The sequence below is a fragment of the Ziziphus jujuba genome, chromosome 3, assembly GCF_031755915.1.
Source record: "Ziziphus jujuba cultivar Dongzao chromosome 3, ASM3175591v1".
NCBI lineage: Eukaryota > Viridiplantae > Streptophyta > Magnoliopsida > Rosales > Rhamnaceae > Ziziphus > Ziziphus jujuba.
This window is the reverse complement of record NC_083381.1, coordinates 10,726,307-10,748,503: the sequence shown is the minus strand read 5'-3', so window position 1 is coordinate 10,748,503 and position 22,197 is coordinate 10,726,307. Positions and strand designations below refer to the sequence as shown.

General features: G+C 31.2%; 2 protein-coding genes across 2 annotated transcripts in view; one reads left to right on the top strand and one right to left on the bottom strand.

The window, feature by feature from the left end:
- The window catches only part of LOC107422148 (putative lipid-transfer protein DIR1), a 324,822-nt gene that overhangs the window by 40,826 nt on the left and 261,799 nt on the right, over positions 1 to 22,197 (bottom strand). The gene's annotated exons all lie outside the window — the stretch shown is intronic.
- LOC125423436 (UPF0481 protein At3g47200-like) lies at positions 7,334 to 8,710 on the top strand. Its single transcript, XM_048477671.2, has one exon. The coding sequence runs from the start codon at positions 7,334 to 7,336 to the stop codon at positions 8,708 to 8,710; it is 1,377 nt and encodes a 458-aa protein (XP_048333628.2).

The following is a 22,197-nucleotide window of genomic DNA, read 5'->3' as shown; positions in this document are numbered from 1 at the left end:
TCTACGGAGACTATTATAATTTAATAATGTTTTTAAGAAAACTAAATAGAAACTAGAGAGCTATGGAATGTTTATACCACTATTTTCAAAAAATAGATAAAAAATATGGTTGAAAATAATGCAATCCCCAGATATTGATAGAATTTTAGTTTTATTTATTTTATTGTTGTTCTTGTCTAGTTTATTAATTAAGTTTTGTGTTTATCTAGATTATTAAAACTATCAAGTAGTTTTATTATTCTTTTATCTTATCTAGTTTATTTATTAGGGTTTTTATTTTGATAACGATTGAAGTAGAGATTTATATATAAAGGGTTATTCAGAAGATAGACAACTCATAAATCACTCAACGTTACAACTCTTTCAAAATGTCTCTCAAACTTTCGTAAATAAAGTTCTAGTTTCTATTCAGTTTTCTAGCTATCATTATTTTAGTTGTTTTATTTTATAGTGCTTTATTAATAATGTAATAAGAGAATTCATTAAGACTCTTTTGTTCTTTGCTCTTAAACATAATTATTTAATTGAAGTTTGATTTTTGTTTTATATTGTTTTATTTTTTATTTTTTAATTTGGTGGCATGCATGTGTATAAAGATTATAACAATTTGATAATAATTTTTACCAACTTGTTTTTTGCAAATGTTTTTCCTACATGTTCTTTCTTCTAACAATTTTTCATGGGTTAAATATTGCTACTTTTGTACGGAAAAATAAAAATAAAAATTAAACAAATCCTAGTCCTTATATTTAAATCTCTTTTACTTTCTACATGATCTTCTCCAAACACAAACACTAGCCTCCTCCTTTTATCTCCCATGGCCAACTTTCCTTTGTCAAAAATAATCATAAAAATTAAACTTCATACCAAAAAAAAATTTAAAACAGAAGATCAATCGCTCTTTGCAATTGGATTCTCGATGATTAATGTTTCACCTTGGCTTTGGAAAGTCATCACATCTCCTCTTTGAAGAGTAGGAATAATGTCGAAAGGCTAGGCTATGATGCACATAATAATATTAGTCCATAGGAATCATGAAAAACTAATATTCTAATATCAGGTTGATAGGATCGCTCTCGAGGCTATGGGGAAACCCTACTGAACAGGCATTGAAAATTCAATGGAACCTTTCTATAAATTGGATATAATATAATAATATAAAAGAGAAAAATAACCACTTTTAATAGGAATTTTAAAAATTACAGTTATACCCATCAAGGGTTCCAATTCAAAAGAAGGAAAAAATAGAAATAAATATATATATTAAGTTAATCCACCATAGCATACTAAATGAAAATAAATGAATGCAAAGATAAATAAGACAAAATATAATAGTCTAATAAGAAAGCAAGAAAGAGGCAATACATCAGCAGCAAAAAAGTGTAGATTGTGAAGTGCGACAATGGCGAAATACACGAAGGTGATGACGATGGAATAGTGCCCAAACGTAGTATGCATCAACTATTAACCGAGACCTATGAGAAACAGTTTAAAAAAGAATACAAAACTATAAGACAAGTTTAGTGAGTGAACGGATAAGGTATTATGAAGATAAATATTATTATTAAAAGTCATTTCTCTAGAGACCTTTCTTTTTGAAAGTTTTCTTGTTTTGTCAAATAGTTTTAACAAAATCCTTAATTTTCCCCAACGTAACAAATTTATAAATCGTAGTATAAGGAACTTTAAAACCAGATAAGATCCTCCACCTTACAATAAAATAATATTTTTATAAGTAATGAATTATAACTATTAGTAATAAAAAATATAAAGAACCATATACTATGACATAGTATAACAATAACAAACCTATGTACTATATTTATTACCATAACCAATCGCCCAAAGCATACTAGCATCGCAGTGTGTCGTCGACAACGAGGGAAGGAAGAAACTTTCAATTTGTCCCTCGGCGTCCTAGACATGTTGCAGATTGGGACCTTCTATTCAACCTTAAAAAAACACATGATCAAGCAGAAGATGGTTAAATAAGCATGCGTAATCATAATTCAACAAATGCATAATAATGGTATAATATGGCATACAATAATCCACAATCCAATATGCAACTCATGACCCAGTAGGTATATATATATTTATATAATTTATCAAATAATACTCATATTCATCATATGAAAATATTCTTTCAAATATTTACATATACATATAAATTAATATAGTCATATATCTAAATTTATTTATGCCAACCCATTCCTTTTAATATACCATAATATAATAAATTAAAATAATTCTTTCACAGCATAAAATAAAGCATATAAATTTAACTAATTCCAGAAATAATAATAATAATAAAATAATATACATAATATATATAATCAAGCACATAATTTTTAAACCATTTAAGAAAAAATAAATTTTACTCACAGATCACAGCTCACACCAGCTCCTTCATTAGATCACCTCCACTATTAATCCGAGTGCCTAAAATGATAATAAAATATTACTTAGGCTCCAAAAATTAAACCAAAGATATTGGATGCATATCAATGTTCCAAAATAACTTTAAAATTTCTACAAATTTGACACCGAACAATCTAATTATACTGTGTGCATTAAATACTCGACACCCAAAACTGAGATTGTTTATTTGAAGGTTAATTTATCGAAATCAAACCTTCTATTAGGTCCCTCTAACACCTAACTTCACTAATCTAACATCAGTTTTGTCTTATTTGTCTAATTATATCCAAACACAGTATAAATTTATCCATATTAAACTAATTGATCCAAAAATAGAAAAATTATTAAATGACATCCAAAATTTGCAAATTTTATATCAATGGAAAGCTTGTGGAATGGAAAACTAAAATCCAAGCTTACCTTGGTCTAAAAACATTGCCGGTGGTCGGAAAACACATTAAAAAACTTGGCCAAGCTCAATGTTAATGAATCTCTCAAACTGTGAAGAATTTTTGACAAGTAGAGGGTGCGAATAGATTTACAACATCTAAAATAGGGGGGCGGGTATATGGATTGTCCTGGAATGGCAAAAAACCCGACCAACCAGTGGGAGGCTTGTGACAGTGTAACCAAGGCTTTTCTTATCTGATCCCAATGCCTAAGGCAGAGTTAGGCCGTGAAAATTTTAGGTTCTGGTGGTATCACACATATTCACTTGTTTGGCTGAAAAAGAGATGAAATTGGCATTAATCCGGTTGGCCGTGGAGGCAGGTCATAGGATCCAACTTATTCTCGCGGGTCTAGGTGTGTTCACACTAATCTCAGGTGTTTTAGGGACAAAATGAATATTTTCTCAGTTGTTTAATGAAGGCACTGTTCCCAAATATATATAGACCTTGGATCCATTAAAAGACAAAAACCTAAATGGGTTTGGAAACAGATAAAATTTTGATATTTAAAAACTTTTAATAACCATAACTTTCTAATCGTAATTCAAAATTAGGTATACTGCCAGTATATGAACTCGTATCGACAACCTCTACATTATAGTATTCTGGTGAAAACAAAAAAAAATTGACAATAAAAAGTCAAACCTATGGTCCACTAATAGTCTAACTAATCAAACCCAATCAAACCAAATAAAATTTAAATTCAAATTTTTAATTTTTGGACATATTGTCATAGAATGCTTCATTTCAAAAAGCTTTCAAACAAATTAACTTTATTACTTTAGAACAGATTCGAGGCAATGAACCATATAGAAGATATTTATTACACATATTATTGCTTCTAGTGCTACTAAAGTTATTTTGAGACTTCCAATCTTCATGTATGTGTATGGTGATTCCAAATACCATGTATGTCCTTACTACCTAATTTAAGTATGTTATTATATCATGTTGGTATACAATATGCTCGAATAAAATGATATCATGTGTTGAGTATTGCCTGTGGTAAGATAAATTTTTACTACTTAAACTGAGTTTATAATATGCAATGCACTCAATTGAAAAAGTATCTAGTTTTGAAAATTTTACCCAAAAAACTTTTACTACCTAGATTGATATATTGTTATGCTCTGTTGCCATGCAATATACTTAGATGAAATGGTATTTCATTTTGGAAGATTTATAGTAAGTGATTTTGTTATTATATGTAATGATTATACAGTTTAAGTGGAAGATTGTTAAATATTTTATGCAAACTACTCATGATTATGTTACTCACTTATAGGATTTATTTTTGTTAGCATGGGGATTGATTTGTGTACTGACTTTTGTATTATGACTCTTCGGCATACACATTCTGTAATATTTAAGTTGGATCATTAGACTGAAGAACTTATTCTTTTTAAAAATTCAGTTAACTTATTCTCTATTTTATCATTATTATATTACTATATATTATTATAATTATTATTATATATTATTATTATTATTGCTATTATTATTATTATTTATAAATTATTTTGTATCAATATATATAAAATAAGGAAATAAATCATCAATGAAAGTGCACGATATGGAGATTAAAATAAATTATATCCATATATATAGGTCAAGGAATTATAATATTTATTGTGTATTAGCACTTACATACTAATCGTACAAAACATCTAAGTTTGTCCCTTATTCTAACGGGATTGTGATTTAGGTGGCTCTTGTAGCGGGATTGTGATTTGTGTGGGGATGGACCACCGTGGTTACCTGTCACCATGTGGACATAAATCATGGAGTGATCTCTTTTTTCGAAAAAAATAAATAAAAATATTTAAAAAATTGATAACCATATACGTTTTTGCTGATAAATGATAAAGATACTTTAAAAAGACTTACAAGTCAATTAAGTTTTTTTTTTTTTTGGGTGAATTCAAATCAACTAAGTTATATTAAAGCATACATGCCAACTAATTTTATATTTATTCACCTAAAAAACTAAAGTTTATATTATATCCCATTTTATTTTGAAAAGCATATTGACATGAATTTTAAAAAATAAAACATATATGATACTAAAGAAATTTATTTATTTTAAAGGTTCATTTTTTACTAATAGATTTTTAGTAATTAAAAAAATAAAAAACTAACATGTAAAATCAAATAGATTTGTTAATTTGGATTCTATTTATTGTTCACATAATTATGTTTGACATGATAAATAAACTATAAGATAGTTTTCTAATCTTAACAAAATTATCTTCCATTTTATTTTTATAGACATGACAATATTGATAATAAAATGGGACCCATACTAATTTATCCATTTGGTGTTACATGTTAATCTTTTTTTAAAAAAAAAATTGAAAAATAAGCTAGAAAACAATTATTTAATATTTTGAAAATTATTTTCCTGTTCATTCTTAGAGATATGATGATGTGGACAATAAGAATAGAACTCATACTAATTTATACATTTAGTTTTGCGGACAATAAGGATAGAACTCATACTAATTTATACAGTTAGTTTTGTTAATCTTTAAAAAAAAAAAAAAACAATTTAAGTTAAAAATTTGATATGGAAAAGGGAATTGTTTGGGGATCAATATTTAAATTTTTATGAAATCATGCAGGTTGCATTTTAATATACACATTAATATATTTTCTGGATTAAGTTTAGTTTTCAAAATAATATATATGTATTCCCTTCAAGTGAGGAGGGTTAATTAGTAGAATATGTGTTTTAAGCCTTATAAACAACAATTGGTGGCAAGGATTGGGATTTAAAGCTAATTTTATATCTAAAAACTATTTTTTGGTATGAACTTTAATTTATAAAAATAATTTTTTCACTGTTTTTGTTGAAAAATGTGCTAGATATGAATCTAATTGTTTGTTGTGGACATGATCCACGATCAAGTAGTACGATTATTTTATCAATCAACTAGGAGATAAAATTAATTCTACTTATTATTTTATCTTGATCTACCTTCCGAATCCCATTTTTGTGGTTGTTGCAATTTTATTTTTATTTTATGGATCACATGGCAATTTCACTAATTTTAATTAAGATTGACTTACAATTCTTTGTAAAATATTGTTATCAAAAGATACGAACAGTATATTGTGTATGCAGTAGCAGATCCAGAAAAAATGTTCAGAGGGGACACCATTATATAACGTTAGAGATACAAAACTATGTATATAGATATATATATATATATATATATAGAGAGAGAGAGAGAGAGAAAGAGAGAGAGAAATGCAACTCTATTTTGTTATATTATAGATCGTTAATTAGAATAGGCACAAAGTTTTTCCAAAAAAGAAAAAAAAAAGAAAAAGAAAAAAAACTAGAGTAGTCCCAAAACACAGCAAGCAGGGTGAAAATTTTTTTAACTTTTCTATAAAATTGGAAAAATATGATTTTTATATTCACAATAGCTTAAATATAAATTATTTTAAAAAAACTCTTTGACACAAAAAAAAAAAAAATTATGTTTTGGTTTGGTCAGGAATTAGTAAACCATAATAAATTTAAAACTATAAAAGAATATTAAATTTATTGTTGTTTAAATTATATTTTTTTCTTTTGTTATTAACTTATTGTACAAATAATAAAAATAGATAAGTATATGTTAAAAAATAACAATTAATTAACTATTACATTACTATGAAGATAAGTATTGTATTTATATTAAATTATTTTAATTGGAGATAAGTGGCAGATAAACCAAATATATATATATATATATATAAGTGGGAAAAAAAAAGGTATTAAAATCAAGAAAAGAAATGAAAAGGAAAGAAAAATTCAAAATTTAGACAACAGTTATCATGTGATAGTGTGAGGGAAAAAACAAAAAAAGGAAGCAAATTACCGATTTCTATTCTAACAATGTCAAAAAGCAAATAAGTATAACATAGAATATTAAAATATTAAAATATTACATTTTTTATTCCACCCCTGGTTAATAATTTGGAAAATCAGTGAATTGATTGATTGAATTGGAAAATCTCTTTAATGGCAGATTTATTGCTGTTAGCTGGAGAATTGGGTAATATTATAAGTTCCGTTTATTTAATGTGGGAAAAAGTAGGTCGAGGACAACTATCAATTTCAGGAGTTTACCCAAAATTTTAAAAAATTATACTAATAAAAGAAAAAGAAAAAAGAAAAAAGAAAATTAAAAAACGAGGTCAGTTCGAGAAAAGTATCTAGAAAGACAAAAATATGAGAAATTTTATTCCCATATTCATGATTGCAATTCGGTGGTTGACTTGTCCAAATATATGGTCTTCTTCCACAATCAACAACTCTCCAAAGTTTTGGTTCGCTAAACTTATAATAGTGAAACCAGTTATTGCTGATACAGCTCAGCAAAACTAGCTTCTGCATTGTAAAAAGGCTATTAAAAGAGCACGCGAGTCACATCAAGACTTACCAGGAGAGGAACTCCATTCTACATCAAAAAATGAAGGAGCAATCTACAGCAGCAGCAGCAAACGAAGTAGCAATCAACATCAAAAATATTGATGAGGATCTTGCTTACATATTCAATGAGAATAGATTATCAACTCGATTAAGCCACCAACAACTAGAACTGCCCAACATACCAAAAGTTCCGAAGATGCTTCGTAATCTTGAGAAGAACAAAGGTTGCTTTGATCCTCATGTGGTTTCCATAGGTCCTTATCACCATGGGAAAGATCACCTTAAAGAAGTTGAGAAACTGAAGGCAGAACTGGCAAGGCAGTATTGTGGCCGTTTTGATGGATTCCGGGGTTATGATTTATATGAGAAAGTCAAAGTCGTGGCCGGTGAAGCAAGGGGATTCTATGACATTGAACCCTCGAAAGGAGTCAATGACGATCAGGCATTTACAAAAATGATGTTTCTTGACGGTTGCTTCATTCTACAGTTCATGTGGTTGCTAGTGAAAGGAGAGTATCACGCTATGGGGATGAAAAATAATGTGATAGCTAATGTCAAGCGAGACATGTTCTTATTAGAGAACCAACTCCCTTACATTGTCCTCAGGGCGTTAATGAAGGACGAAAAGGATGAAAAATGTTGGAAGAAAAGGATTGAAACATACATCACTATCTGTCGAAGACTTCATCCTGAAGTCAAACCACGGTGGTTTAGTCCTTTTAGGTCATCACCAGAAGAAAAATATATTCTCCATCTTCTGGACATGACGAGAGAAAGATTTGTGAACCAAAGTGCTACCATCCAGTGCAGAAAAACTCAAATATCAGACACCAATCAGATCAGAAGCTGCTCCAATGAGTGGTACTCTTATTATTCAGCCAGGGTGCTCAATTCTATGGGAATCTGGTTCAAACCCAACAAGACAGGTAGTTTTAGCGATGTCAAGTTTGAATCTCAACTGTTCATTAAGGGAGTGCTCACACTTCCTCCAATACTAATAGATGCCTCCACTAAATCGGTGCTGCTCAACTTGTTGGCTTTCGAATCGAGCCATAACAACTCGGCCGATGAGCAGGGTGTCACCTCTTATATGTGCTTCATGGACTCAATCATTGACAATGCTGAAGATGTGATGATCCTAAGGACCCAGAACGTCATCGTCAATTGCTTGGGAACCGACCAACAGGTTGCAGATCTCTTTAACGACATAGCAAGCAATTTGGTCCCAAACCCTCATACTTATGCTGAAGCTAAGCGTGGGATTCAAAAGCATTGCAATAACAAGCTCAAGAAATGGATGGCAGAATTTATCCACATCCATTTCAAAAACCCTTGGACGCTTATTGCATTATTTGGTTCCCTTCTACTCATCACACTCACTGCCGTTCAGACTTATTTTGCAGTAAAGCCATCCTAAACATTGAATAATTAATGCATGTGGATTTGGGATTTGGTTTCTTCTCTTCTCAGTTTAATTATTATTCATGAGTTTATTATGTTATTTTATTGTTCCAAATAAAAATATTGGTAGCTATTTAGCTTGTTCTTGCATGGTATACATTGCGAGGAGCTAGCTTTATTTGGTTGTTTGTTGTAACAGCTCTCCCTAAAGTGCTTCAACTACACTTACTCATCTATATTGGATTTGAAATAGTAATTTTGTATCAACTCTTACTACTGAATATTTGGTATTATCTTATCTTAACAGATGGAGGTGTCTAAGGCCAAAAGGTGAGGGTTGGCTAAAAGTTTTCTCCCTTCCCATAATTGTAGTTGGAGTTTGTAGATGATATAACAGTCCTCTGCTTTTTCAATCACATTAATTGATTACGATTAAAACGCATCGATTGTTGGAAATAAAATGTGAACTTACCATAACCATGCACACTAATTTACCTTGTTATAATTATTATGTTGCACTGTTTTCTATAGTGGATTGAACACATCTATACAATATATATAAAAAAAAAAAAGTATATGGATCACGTGTCAGTATATTCTTTTTCCAAATTACCTCAAAAAGCATATTTTTTATTTTTATTATTACTTATTACTTATTATTCATTATCTTATTTTTTATGGATATAACAAAATATATAATAAATTAATTTTTGATATAAATATCCATAACTATCAAACAATTGATAAAATTACATATGATAATAATTTTGAAATAAATTGAAAATAAATAAAATATTTGATTTTATCTTATTTATCAAATATATATTTATGGCATAATTATGGCCTAATTAGTATACATATATATTATAACGCAATTATACATATATATTGCCTCATATTAGATGGCCTAATATATAACGGAATTATGGTATAAATATATACATATATATAATATATAAAAGTAAAAGAGTTAGCAAAAAAATTTTGCCACTTGTCATTCTTATGTTTATTATGTTCCCTCCAAAAATATTAAAAAAATTAAATTCAAAAATAAAATTACCTTACAAATTTTACAATCTTAAAATCATTGCCATATATTTCCTTATATTCATTTTATTTCCTTCCAAAGACATTATTAATAATAAAAATCCATAAATGAAACTGTTTAAAAAATTCCACAATCTTAATAAACTAGAAAGGAATAATTTGATTTTAATTTTTTGGAAAATTCCATAATGTATGGGTATTATCAAGATTTGGCTATAAACCTTTGTAATAACATGTACAACGATTTTAGTATAATTTATATAAATAATATTTACAAAAATAAAAATTATACAATCTTGATAAAACTTGGAATAAAAAGTTTGATCTTAATTTTTGAAAATTTCCATAATATGTGGGTATGAAGATTTTATTTTTGGTGATGGAATAAAACTTGGCAAGAAAATTTTTTTTTTCTCCTTTGGTTACTTTTTGAATTTTTTAAAGATTAGGTAAAAAAACATGTATATAATAAAAAATATTTTTATTATTAAAGATATTTCACACTAAAACTCTATACATTAATACATATTTATATATGGATATGCAATAAATGAAATTTTATTATAAAATAATGAGATTAATATATTGTAATTACTAATGAAATTGTTCTCTTTATTAGAAATTTAAAATGGATAATGCATTTTTTTTCAATATTTTCCAAAAAATGCTCAAATTGTACTTATATATATATCTATATATATGTACACATATGATAAGATTTAATTAATATGGATCAATGTAAAATCAATTTTATATAAAAGGTGAATTTCATATTTAAAAGTATAACTGAATACTTACAATGTAATGAAAATTGTACAAGACTAAGGACCATTAATTTGATATGAGATTATGACTGGATTGATTTTTATGATCTTATTCAATCTTGAATCTTAATTGCTATCCCGTGTTGATTTTATTTTATTAACATGGATAATAATATTATTAAATAATTATTAATATTAAATATTTATTCTACTATTTAATTATTTTTTAATTACATTATTATATTCTTAAATCTAAAAAATGGATAAATTCGATCTAGAATGATAATTATTCAATTTAAATTTAAATTGAAAAATTAATAGTTATATATAATTTTAATATTTAATATGCAATATTAAATTATCTAATATCTAATATTTAATATAAAACAAAATTGAAAGATTTTTTCAGGAATATGTTAAGATATGATTTTTATTAATCATAAATATGCATAGTTGTACAGAGTTTGACTAATATTTACAAGATAAAATATTCTATATATGGTATAAATAATTATAAATATTAACAATGAGTTATAAAATTTAATGAAATAATTATTTTATCAAAAACATTTTAAAATATATGTAAAAGGAAAGATCCCTTAAATTAATATATATATATATATATATATTAGATAATGGAAGAGATATAAATGATGTTATTATTTAATTTAAATTGAATTCTTTATCTAATCAAATTAAATATAAGGATTTAATATAGGAAAAGTAATTATTTACAAAGAATTGAAAAATATATTTGAATTTGAATTTTAATCCCATAGATGAAAAATATTATATAAATATATTTGAATTTGAATTAAATCATATAAATATATTTGAATTTGAATTTTAATCCCATAGATGAAAAATATTATATAAATACATTTGAATTTGAATTAAATCATATAAATACATTAGGATTTGAATTTGAATTTGAAATTTATAGATGAAAAAAATTAAATAGGCAAATATTTTTTAAGTGAATCACCTAAATAATTTATCTTATAAGGTAAAACTATATTTATAGGATAAATAATAACAATAATAGTGATAAATAATTAAATTACATTATGAGTATTTAATATACGGAAATTAATTATTTGCAAAGAATGAAAAAATATATTTGAATTATAATTTGAATTCTATAAATGGAAAATATTATTTAAATATGTTTAAAATTTAAATTAAATTATATAAATGCATTTGAATTTAAATTTATATTCTGTAGATGAAAAAATTAAATAGGAAAATTTTATTGATGGAAAAAATTATATAGGTAATTTTTAAATTTGAATTTTATAATTGAATAGTATTATACATAGAAGTCAAATTTATAATTTTTAACAAACTTTTATAGTATAGATTGAAAAAAAAAATTCAAATAATAAACGTTAGTAATAAATAGTTAAGGGATATACATATTTATATTTTTGTTGTGAAGATTGCGAATTAATTTATGTTTTTTTTTAATCTTTTTTCAATTTAAAAAAAAGTCAAACCTAAATCCCTGAGCTGTGATTTTGAGTCAAAAGCCTATAGATGGAAATACCTATGAGCAAAGGAAAACCAACATTTTTATCATTCTAGAGTATGAGAGAATTAAGTTTATCTTAACAACCCTAAAGGCCCAAGAACCTACTGCAAATGCATCAGTAGAAACTACAACAAAATGTGCAAATTAGCAATAGAAAATACTATAGTTCGCTATTATATTTTGCTGGTGTTGCTAGTCATCTGCAGAAGCAATTATCTAAACTAAAGGATGGATTAAAATTAATTAAAATTTTAGATTGGATGTTTGCTAAAAACAATAGTACTATTAGACAAGTAATAATAAGTGCATCAACGTACTATAGTATGATTGGAGGAAGTGTCCAGGAACATTGTCTGATAATGTTGGGGCACTTTAGTCATGTGGAAGTAATGTGGGTTAAGCTAGATGAAGAGGTGTAGATCAACATGATTTTGGAATCCCTACCTTATAGCTTCAGTTATTTCAAACTAAACTATAATATGAACAATATTAAGCTTTCTCCTATTAATTTCATGCACCAACTTAAAAGTACTAAAAAGAGTCTCATAAATCCAACAAGTGTATATCATGCTGAAAATTCTTCTAAACCTAATGGAGCAACCAAAAAGTGGAAAGAAGAACAAAAGCAGAAAGAGTGTGATGTAGCTGCAACATATCATTTTTTCCTTAAGCAAACCGTGAATGACTCTTTTGCTATGTAGTGGTGCTAAAACAATGTGTTTTACTTTCTTTTGTTTTTTTTTTTATTTTTTTATTTTTATCTACTTATGTGGCTAGCTTATATTGTTTTCTTTTGCTGATGTGGCTTCTTATTACACCCTGTGTGGTGATATAGCATTTCTTCAAAACTTATATATAACAGCTTATTTTGCTGTAACTGGGTAGAGACCTTTCTATTTTTAATATTGAAAATGAGTTTTCTTTCTTCCATTACTGTTAGAATGGATGGTTAAGGGACTGGACCAGAGTGAATTCTAAACAGGTATAAGACCTGAGATTTACTCCTTGGTGATTCCCTTTGTGACTTCCTACGTCAAATTGGTATCAGAGCCCACAACCCACAGGTCCGTGGTTATCTTATCGGGTGTTCATGGCCAATTCCGACGAAAGCTCTCATCGCAATTCCAATGAAGAAGCTAATTCGAAAATGTTTCTAACTACTGTTGCCAAATTAGACTAAATATTTGATGCACTTTCAACTGAGATTCGACAACTCTGTTCTGTCACAGCTCCAGTTTTGGGGTGAGTAATGGGGCTGCTAATTCTCATCTTCCTACCCAGTCCGAAGATAGATCCACAGCAACCCAAGGTCAATAAACACGTGCCCAATTGGTCAATATTCCAAATTCGGACCTTCTAGACTCCCCGCCACCCCGGCTCCCACGAGTCCAACGATGGCATTTTCAAAATGTGCAGCCCCGTGCTCCTCTTATGCTTGATTTGGATTAAGAAGACGAATTGGAAGCCATGGCAATGGGTCACGGTACCCAACCCACAACTGACAGATATGCCCGAGATCAAAATCTTTCCAATTATAATATTAAGGTAGACATACCAAATTTTGAGGGGTCTCTGAACATTGAGGATTTTCTTGATTGGTTGCAAACTGTTGAATCATTCTTTGAATATATGTCAATACCTGAGGCAAAACAAGTCCGATTGGTAGCTTATAAGTTTCATAGAGGTGCTTTAGCTTGGTGGGAACAAGTGCAAAACAATCAGTGGAAGCAAAGGAAGGGTTCAATTCAAACTTGGTCTCGTTTGCGTCGTATGCTACGGGCTCGATTCCTCCCTATTGATTTTGAACAGATTCTCTATCAACAATACCACCATTACCAACAAGGTAATCGAATAATCGGAGAATACACTGAAGAATTCTATAGGCTGAGTGCGCGGGTGAATTTGAATGAGAATGAAGGGCAACTTGTTGCTAGATATGTGGCTAGGTTAGTTACTCCAATTCAGGAGAGATTAGAACTTAGCCCTATTTGGAGCCCTAGTGAAGCTGCTAATTTGGCTTTCAAAGTTGAAAAACAAATTGAGAGAGCAACCTTCAAGCCCCTAGTTAAATGGAAGCCACCAAATGACTTTTACCCTTCCAAATTCAAACCTCAATCTTCTCAAATGCCTCCACATAAATCTACACCAGTGGAAAACTCAAAGAAACTAGTTAGCAAACCATAACAGCCACCCACCAGAACCACTAACCCATATGCTCGACCTTATCCTTCGAAATGTTTCAAATGTGGGCAATAAGGACATAAATCTAATGAGTATCCACTGTGGAAACAAGTCAACCTAGTGGAAAATCAAGAGGATTCGGGAGAAGAATTTGCTATAGTGGGAGATGAAACCGAATTGGTAGATGAGGACCAAGGAGAACCAGTAATTTGCATCATACAGAAACTTTTTCTTTCTTCCAAGCATCCCACAGAGCCTCAACGCCATGCTATCCTCAAAACTAAATGCACTATCAACAAAAAGGTGTGTGAGGTGATTATAGATAGCAGAAGCAGTGAGAATATAGTGTCTAAGTCCTTGGTTAAGGTTCTGAAACTTCCTACCATGAACCACCCAAACCCTTACAAAGTAGGTTGGATTAAAAAGGAGGTTGAAACTAAGATTCTGGAGCTGTGTAAAGTCCCTTTCAGCATAGGAAAACATTACGGTTGTTTGTGATGTCATGGAGATGGACGCTTGCCACATCCTGTTAGGCCGACCGTGGCAGTTTGATAATTCCGTGATGCATGATGGCCGGCAAAATACTCATTCTTTTCAATGGAAAGGAAAGAAGATTTTTCTACTTCCCTCCAAACCACAACTTGACCACACCTCCCTACCTGCACATGGACTTCCACAAGCTCAACCTTTAGATAAGGGACCGATACTTCTAGCCATCTCTGGAAAACATTTTAAGTTGCAAACAAAACAGTCACAATTATTTTTTGGTATTATTGCTTTGATTCAAACCATGGCCAATCCTCATATTCCTCCACTGATTCAGCAACTACTCAATGACTTTGCCACAATCTGTCCAAGTGAGCTTCCCGACTCCCTACCACCCATGAGGGATATTCTGCATGCCATTGACTTGCTTCCAGGAGCAAGACTTCCCAATCTTCCTCACTATCGTACGCCACCAAAAGAAGCTCAGATTTTACAGCACATGGTTGAAGACTTGCTAAAAAAGAATCTCATCCGAGAGAGTCTTAGTCCATGTGCAGTACCTGCCCTTATTGGTCCAAAGAAAAATGGTGAATGGAGAATGTGTATTGATAGCCGGGCCATCAACAAAATCACTAGCAAGTATCGGTTTTCCATTCCCCGCTTAGAAGACATTTAGACAAGTTGAGTGGGGCTCAAGTATTTTCCAAGTTGGATCTCCGCAGCGGGTATCATTAAATACGTATCTGACCTAGAGATGAGTGGAAGACTGCATTCAAGACTCCTTCAGGCCTCTATGAGTGGTGAGTTATGCCTTTCGGTTTGTGTAATGCACCATGCACTTTTATGCGCTTGATGACACAGATTTTGTAGCCCCTCATTGGAATTTGTGTAGTATACTTCGACGATATCCTTTACAGCCACTCCAATGAAGCCCTCATTGAGTATGTTAAATAGGTCTTCACAATTCTTCAAGAGAACCACCTTTGGCTTAATCTTAAGAAATGCTCTTTTATGAATTCGGAGCTCCTTTTCCTAGGATTTATCGTGGTAAAACATGCATCAAAGCTAATTCATCCAAAGTGGCTGCAATTCGTGATTGGAGAACACCGACAATAGTAACTAAAGTTCGAAGATTTCACGGACTCGTCACCTTCTACCGGCGTTTTGTCAAGAATTTCAGCTCTATCGCAAGACCTCTAACCGATTGCCCAAATAAAGGAAAGTTCCAATGGGGACCTCTCCAGCAACAAAACTTTGACACTTTAAAGAAACATCTCACCGAAACCCCTATGTTAGCACTTCTAGATTTCGACAAAGTCTTCGAAATGGAAACAAACGCATCTTCCACGGGAATTGGAGCTGTTCTTATGCAAGAACAAAGGGCCATCAAATTTTTCAGTGAGAAATTATCCCTTGCCCGTCAGCTATGGTCCGCATATGAGCAAAAATTGTATGCGATTTTGAAAGCTTTCAAACATTGGGAACATTATTTAAATCAAAAGGAATTTGTCCTACACTGTGACCACCAAGCCTTGCAACATTTTAGTTCACAGAAGCATATCAACAAAATGCACATTCGCTGGTCCCAATTCCTTCAGAAATTTCTTTATGCGTTCCACCATAAAGCTGGAAAATACAACAGAGTGGCGGATGCTCTCAGTCGTAAGACATGTCTTCTGAATAAATTGCAACTTGAGGTTGTGGGGTTTTCGGCACTAAGGGACCAGTATCTGAACGATCCAGATCTCGATCACATTTGGCAAAAATGTCATTTGCAGGAAGCAGCAGGGGATTTCCACATTCATGACGGGTATCTTTATAAAGGGTTGCAGCTTTGTATTCCTTGGAGCACTCTTCGCCTTGAGCTTATTCAAGAACTTCATGGTGGTGGCCTAGCTGCTCACACTGACTGGGACAAAACTATTTCCTTGCTTGAGAAATGATATTTCTAGCCTCACTTGAAATGGGACGTTACCAAATTCGTCCAGCATTGTGCCATATGTCAAACGCCAAAGGACACCAGTAAAATACGGGCTTCTACACTCCTTTCCCTGTCCCTGCTAACATTTGGGAGGATGTTTCCTTTGACTTTGTGCTCGCCCTTCCCTTTTCACAGTGCAGAGTTGACTCTATTCTGGTTGTTGTCGATCGATATTCGAAGATGGCTCACTTCCTTCCTTGTAAAAAAAGCTGCTGATGCTTCCTACATGGCCAACTTGTTCTTTCCAGAGATTGTGCGATTACATGGCATTCCTCAGTCCCTTACTTCTGACAGGGATGTTAAATTCTTCAATTCAGCAGCACCTATCATCCCCAAACAGATGGCCAAATGGAAGTTGTGAACCGCACACTAGGAGCCATGCTTCGTAGCCTTACTGGAGACTCTCCAAAACAGTGGGATACTTATTTGCCTCAAGCCGAGTTTGCTTACAACAACATGCAAAACCGCTCCATTGGATTTAGTCCCTTTGCTATAGTCTATACTAAACCCCTAAATCATATTGTGGACCTTGCTCTCACTTCTTTCCCTCCTCACAAAGCAACTGAAACAATGGCACAGAGGATCCAAGCTATTCATGCCCAGGTGACATAAAACTTGCACAAGTCCAATGCTCATTATAAAACAGCTGCGGACCTTCATTGCCGTTTCAAATCTTTTGCTGTTGGTGATCTTGTCATGGTCCATCTTCAGAAGGAACGATTTCCAGTGGGCACTTATAACAAGCTGCAAGCTAAAAAGATTGGCCCTTGCCGTATTTTGAAGAAGTTGGGAAATAATGCCTATCAAGTTAAGCTCCCTTCACATCTAAAAATCTCTAATAGTTTCAATGTGGCTGACCTCTTTGAGTATTATCCCCCTGATGCTGTTGCTTGTTCTTCCTCCTCTTCACTCGTGGTCGAGTTCTCTCACAGTGGAAGGGAATGATGTAGCTACAACATATCATATTTTTCCTTAAGCAACCATGAATGACTCTTTTTCTATGTAGTGGTGCTAAAACGATGTGTTTTACTTTCTTTTGTTTTGTCTTTTTTTTTTTTTTTTTTCTGCTTATGTGGCTTCTTATTACACCCTGCATGGTGATATAGCATTTCTTCAAAGCTGATACATAACAGCTTATTTTGCTGTAACTAGGCAGAGACCCTTCTATTTTTAATATTGAAAGTGAGTTTTCTTTCTTCCATTACTGTTAGAATGGATGGTTAAGGAATTGGACTAGAGTGAATTCTAGACAAGTATAAGACCTGAGATTTACTCCTTGGTGATTCCCTTTGTGACTTCCTACGTCAGAATGCAGTAAAGAAGCCAAAAGGCAAATGCTTCAAGTGTAATAAAAAAGGTCACTAGAAAAATAATTACCTTAAATTAGGCATGAATAATTTATATATAGTTGAGGCTTGTTTAGTGAAGAATTACAATGATAAATAAATCATCAATTGAGGAGCCTTACAATGGTTTAAACAAAGCAGCCACTTAGTAAAGGACAAAGAAGCTTGAGTTGGGAAATGGGGAACATGTCTCCATGATAGCAATAAGACTAGTGAAGATATTTTTTAATAAGAAAACTTAATGTTTATTAGACTATTTTTTTCTCCATAATTTAAAAGGAATTTGGTTTATGTTAGTTGTTTATTTAAACATCATTTAGCAATACAGTTTAGTTCCTAAGTTTCAATTAAAATTAATGGTACTTTTATTTATTCTAGAGAATTGATAAATGGCTTTTATTCCTTAACTCCTTTGTCTTATAATGTCAATGTCATTGGAAATATAGATCATAAACAACTTTTCCTACCAAAGAAAAGGAAAATTTTGAATGAAACCTATCTCTATACTTACAGTTCGGTCATATTAATCAATGTTTGGTTAAAAGTGAAATTTTAAATTCCTGTATACTTACATCTATACTAACATGTGAATCTTATTTGGAAGGTAATAAGATAAAAAGGCCCTTCAAGGCCAAAGTAAATCGTGCTACTGTTCAAATAAAATGGTGCATACTGATATATGTGGACCAATGAGTGTTCAAGCTAGAGGCATGAATAGTTGATTACCTTTACTGATGACTACTCGAGATATAGTTAGTTTTACCTGATGCACCATAAGTTTAAAGCTTTTGATAAGTATCGAAAGTTTAAGATCGAAGTAAAAAAGTAATTATATGTCCATATCAAACAACTTCTGTCTAAGGTAGTGAATGACTGTTTATTGAGTTCAAGTCTTTCTTGGCTTAAGAAGGGATAATTTCTTAATTGTCATCCTTTAGAACATCCCATCAAGATCGATTTGTTAAAAGAAAAAATAGAATCCTTTTGGATGTTGTAAGATCAATACTTAGTTGTTCATCCTTATCTAAATCATTCTAAAGATATGCTTTAGAAATAGCTGTATATCTACTGAACTTAGTTTCACCTAAATCTGTTTCAAACACAACCATAGAATTATAGAAAGGGAACAAATCCAGTTTAAACAAAATTTGGTTTTGGAGTGCCCTAGCACATGTTTTAGTGTATAAACATCAAAGGAATATTTTAGGGAAACATGTATGTTTATATGCGCCCTAAGGAAAATAGAAGATGGAATTTTTTATAATCCAAAGGAAACGAAAGTGGTTGTAAGTAGTCATCCTATCTTCTTAAAAGAGGATTATATTATGAATTTTAAACCTAACAGTAAAGTGATTCTTAAAGAGCTTAACTCAGTTAGAGACCTACCCTTAATTCTTAGCCTCCATGTGATGCGAATCTGCCTGTGCCCGCACAACCGACAACCCACTACGGTGCTAACCTGATACAGATAAAGACCAGGCCGATCACTAGAGCTCAAGCTAAGAGGTTTAGTGACAACCTTACTTCCTTTATCTGGGGATTAATTCAGTCTCAAGAGGGCTTGCCCATATCCAAAGATCCAAAACCTGTTTTGGGCATACAAGTGGTGGAAGTCGATACAGATCGGGGTAGCAGTTTTGGTGCATTTATGGAGTCTGGGCAGCATGAGATGGTTACAATGTTTCGTGAATTCAATCCATATGTATAAGAGGTCATGGAATCAAGTCAAGATAGCTTCAAAGGCATCCATAAAGGGGATGTGCACACAACATCAAAATTTACCGGTTTTGCTATTTTTCATGCTAGCTTTACTGTATTTTGCTGAGTTGGCTTTTTCTCTTTCCTCCAAGCAAGGGAAACATGTGGGACTCCATGAAAATCCTATTCGGCATCCTACAAAGCATATGGAAGCTGATTTGGAGCCTAAATTGGTCAAGATTGGTCAAAGTCAACTTAACCAAAAAGATAGCGTTTTAGTTTCCTAATTTGGTTTCTACTTTTTGTTTTAGGAAATTACCTTTACTTTTTGGTTTTTATTTATTTATCTACTGGAAAAATAAGTTTAGGAAAGTTATTATTTTATTAATTTCATTGTAAATTAATTAATTCCTAATTCAAACCAAATTAGATTAGGAAAGGAGGAGACTTTCAGCCATAATAGGAATCTTCATTGCATGGCCGATTTTACCTATTGTAATTAGGGTTTATTTTGTTTTCTCTTAGCCTATAAAATGGCTTGTTTTTTAGGAAGAACAAACCATTAATAATATTGAGAATTTATTTTGTTAGATTCAATTTCTCTTTGTTCTTTTGAACATCTAAAACATCATTAGTGAATGAGTGTGTTAACTTGACTTATTAATATGACTTCCATCACCTATTGTGGCGTCTTCATTATATACTACGGTTTCTAATCACAGGTTGATTAGGGGTCAAGGTGACCATTAGAACTTGAACATAATTAGATTTGGGCTAATATAATATGGGTTTAGGAGTAGGTCGTCCTAGGTTCGTATCATTTAGTATCACAGCCATATTTTGTTCAGGTTTAATCTATCTTTATTTGCTTTATTTTGTTTTGTGTTAATCTTCAATTTTAGCATTAGGTTAAGGTTGCACCTATCATCATACACGTTCTGTATCTTAAAAAAAAAAAAAAGAAAAAATTCATCCCTAGTTAAGTTAGAATTTCCTTGTTTTACCGTATTTTTGTTTCCTAGTTTGTTGGTTGTTTTCATCTTTGTTCTTAGTAATTTAGTTTACTTTTTATTTTTCTTTGCTGTTTTTTATCTTAAATATTTGCATTCATATATTAAAAAAAAAAAAAGAGTGTTTGAGGCAACATATATAAATTTACAAAAAAAATTACAAATTTGTATTTTGTTTTGGAGGTCATGGGTTTGGTGGTTATTTGGTGTTGGAATTGCAATTTTGGTGTTGATTCTTGATACTGTAGTTGTTTTATGTTCTGTGAGTAAAAAAAAAAAAAAAAAAAAAGGAAAAAAAGAAGAAAAATCCGAATAAAAAAAAATCGATTTGTTGAATTTGGTGTTGAAATTTGTTAATGGAAATTTCTTGAAACTGCTAATTTGTTGATTATTTATTCAATATTTGGAGTTTCTAGAGAATTATTTTTGTTGCTGGATATTAGAATTTTGGATGCTTAAATTATTTGGATTAAAAGTAGTTAAAGGATTTGATACAAAACTTGAATTACAAGAATAACAACCAACATTATTCCTTAATTTTGTTAGCATTGATTCTCGTTAGTGTTTGAAATTCTTTTTCCAAATTTTTATTCTTGAATCCTTTATTTCTTACCATCCGGTCCAGTTCCTATTGATTTTGAAATTTTCCTTGCTAATTTGCTTTATTTGCCTAGAAAAGCCGAAGACTAGGTTTTGTTAATTCAGTCGGTATTGCTTGCTTTTGCTATTGTTTTATTGATAAGTTTAATTAAAACATACTTGTGATCTAATTGCTATTGCTGTTTTGTTGGTGTTTTAATTAGAGCTTTGAGATAATTCATTGAGAGGAAAAAGGCAAGAGTGTGTGAGCTCTAAAGAGGGAAAAAACCGAAATTAGTGTGGAAACACGAATGTCAAGACCTTGATTGAGTAAAAAACGTAAGGGAGTGATTTCGGTGAGGTTCCATTTTATTTTTGTGTTATTCATACTAATATGAGATTCAAGATTGAGAAAGGGAGATCCACCACTAAGGATTAATGAAGAAGAGTTCGTAGTATTCAAAGGTGATTCCCACGCTACAGGGAATGGTGAGCAAAAGGACATGAGAGCTGTTTTGGAGCAATTGCAGTGGATGAATACTCAATTTGACCATATAAATCAAAGAATGCATAGATTAGAAACATCCCAAGGAATGCCGAATACCAGGCTTGATGCTCATGGAGGTCAAGGTCAAGGTCGAGGAGGTCGAGGCCAACCTAGAGAAGAATTTTGGGAAGGTAACTTTGAAGATGACTTGGAGGAGGAGTTTGATGAAAATTTTGCACTCCAAGGAAGGCCAAACCATGGGAGACCAGCACGGAATGAAGATGATGATCTTGGGAATATCAAGGTAAACATTCCACCTTTCATGGGAAAGAGTGATTCGGAAGCTTACTTGGAACGGAAGGAGCAAATGGAGATAATTTTTTATTGTCACAA

Bases quoted from the DNA above. Each gene is read 5' to 3' on its own strand.
- LOC125423436 (XM_048477671.2), top strand. From the start codon at position 7,334: ATGAAGGAGCAATCTACAGCAGCAGCAGCAAACGAAGTAGCAATCAAC.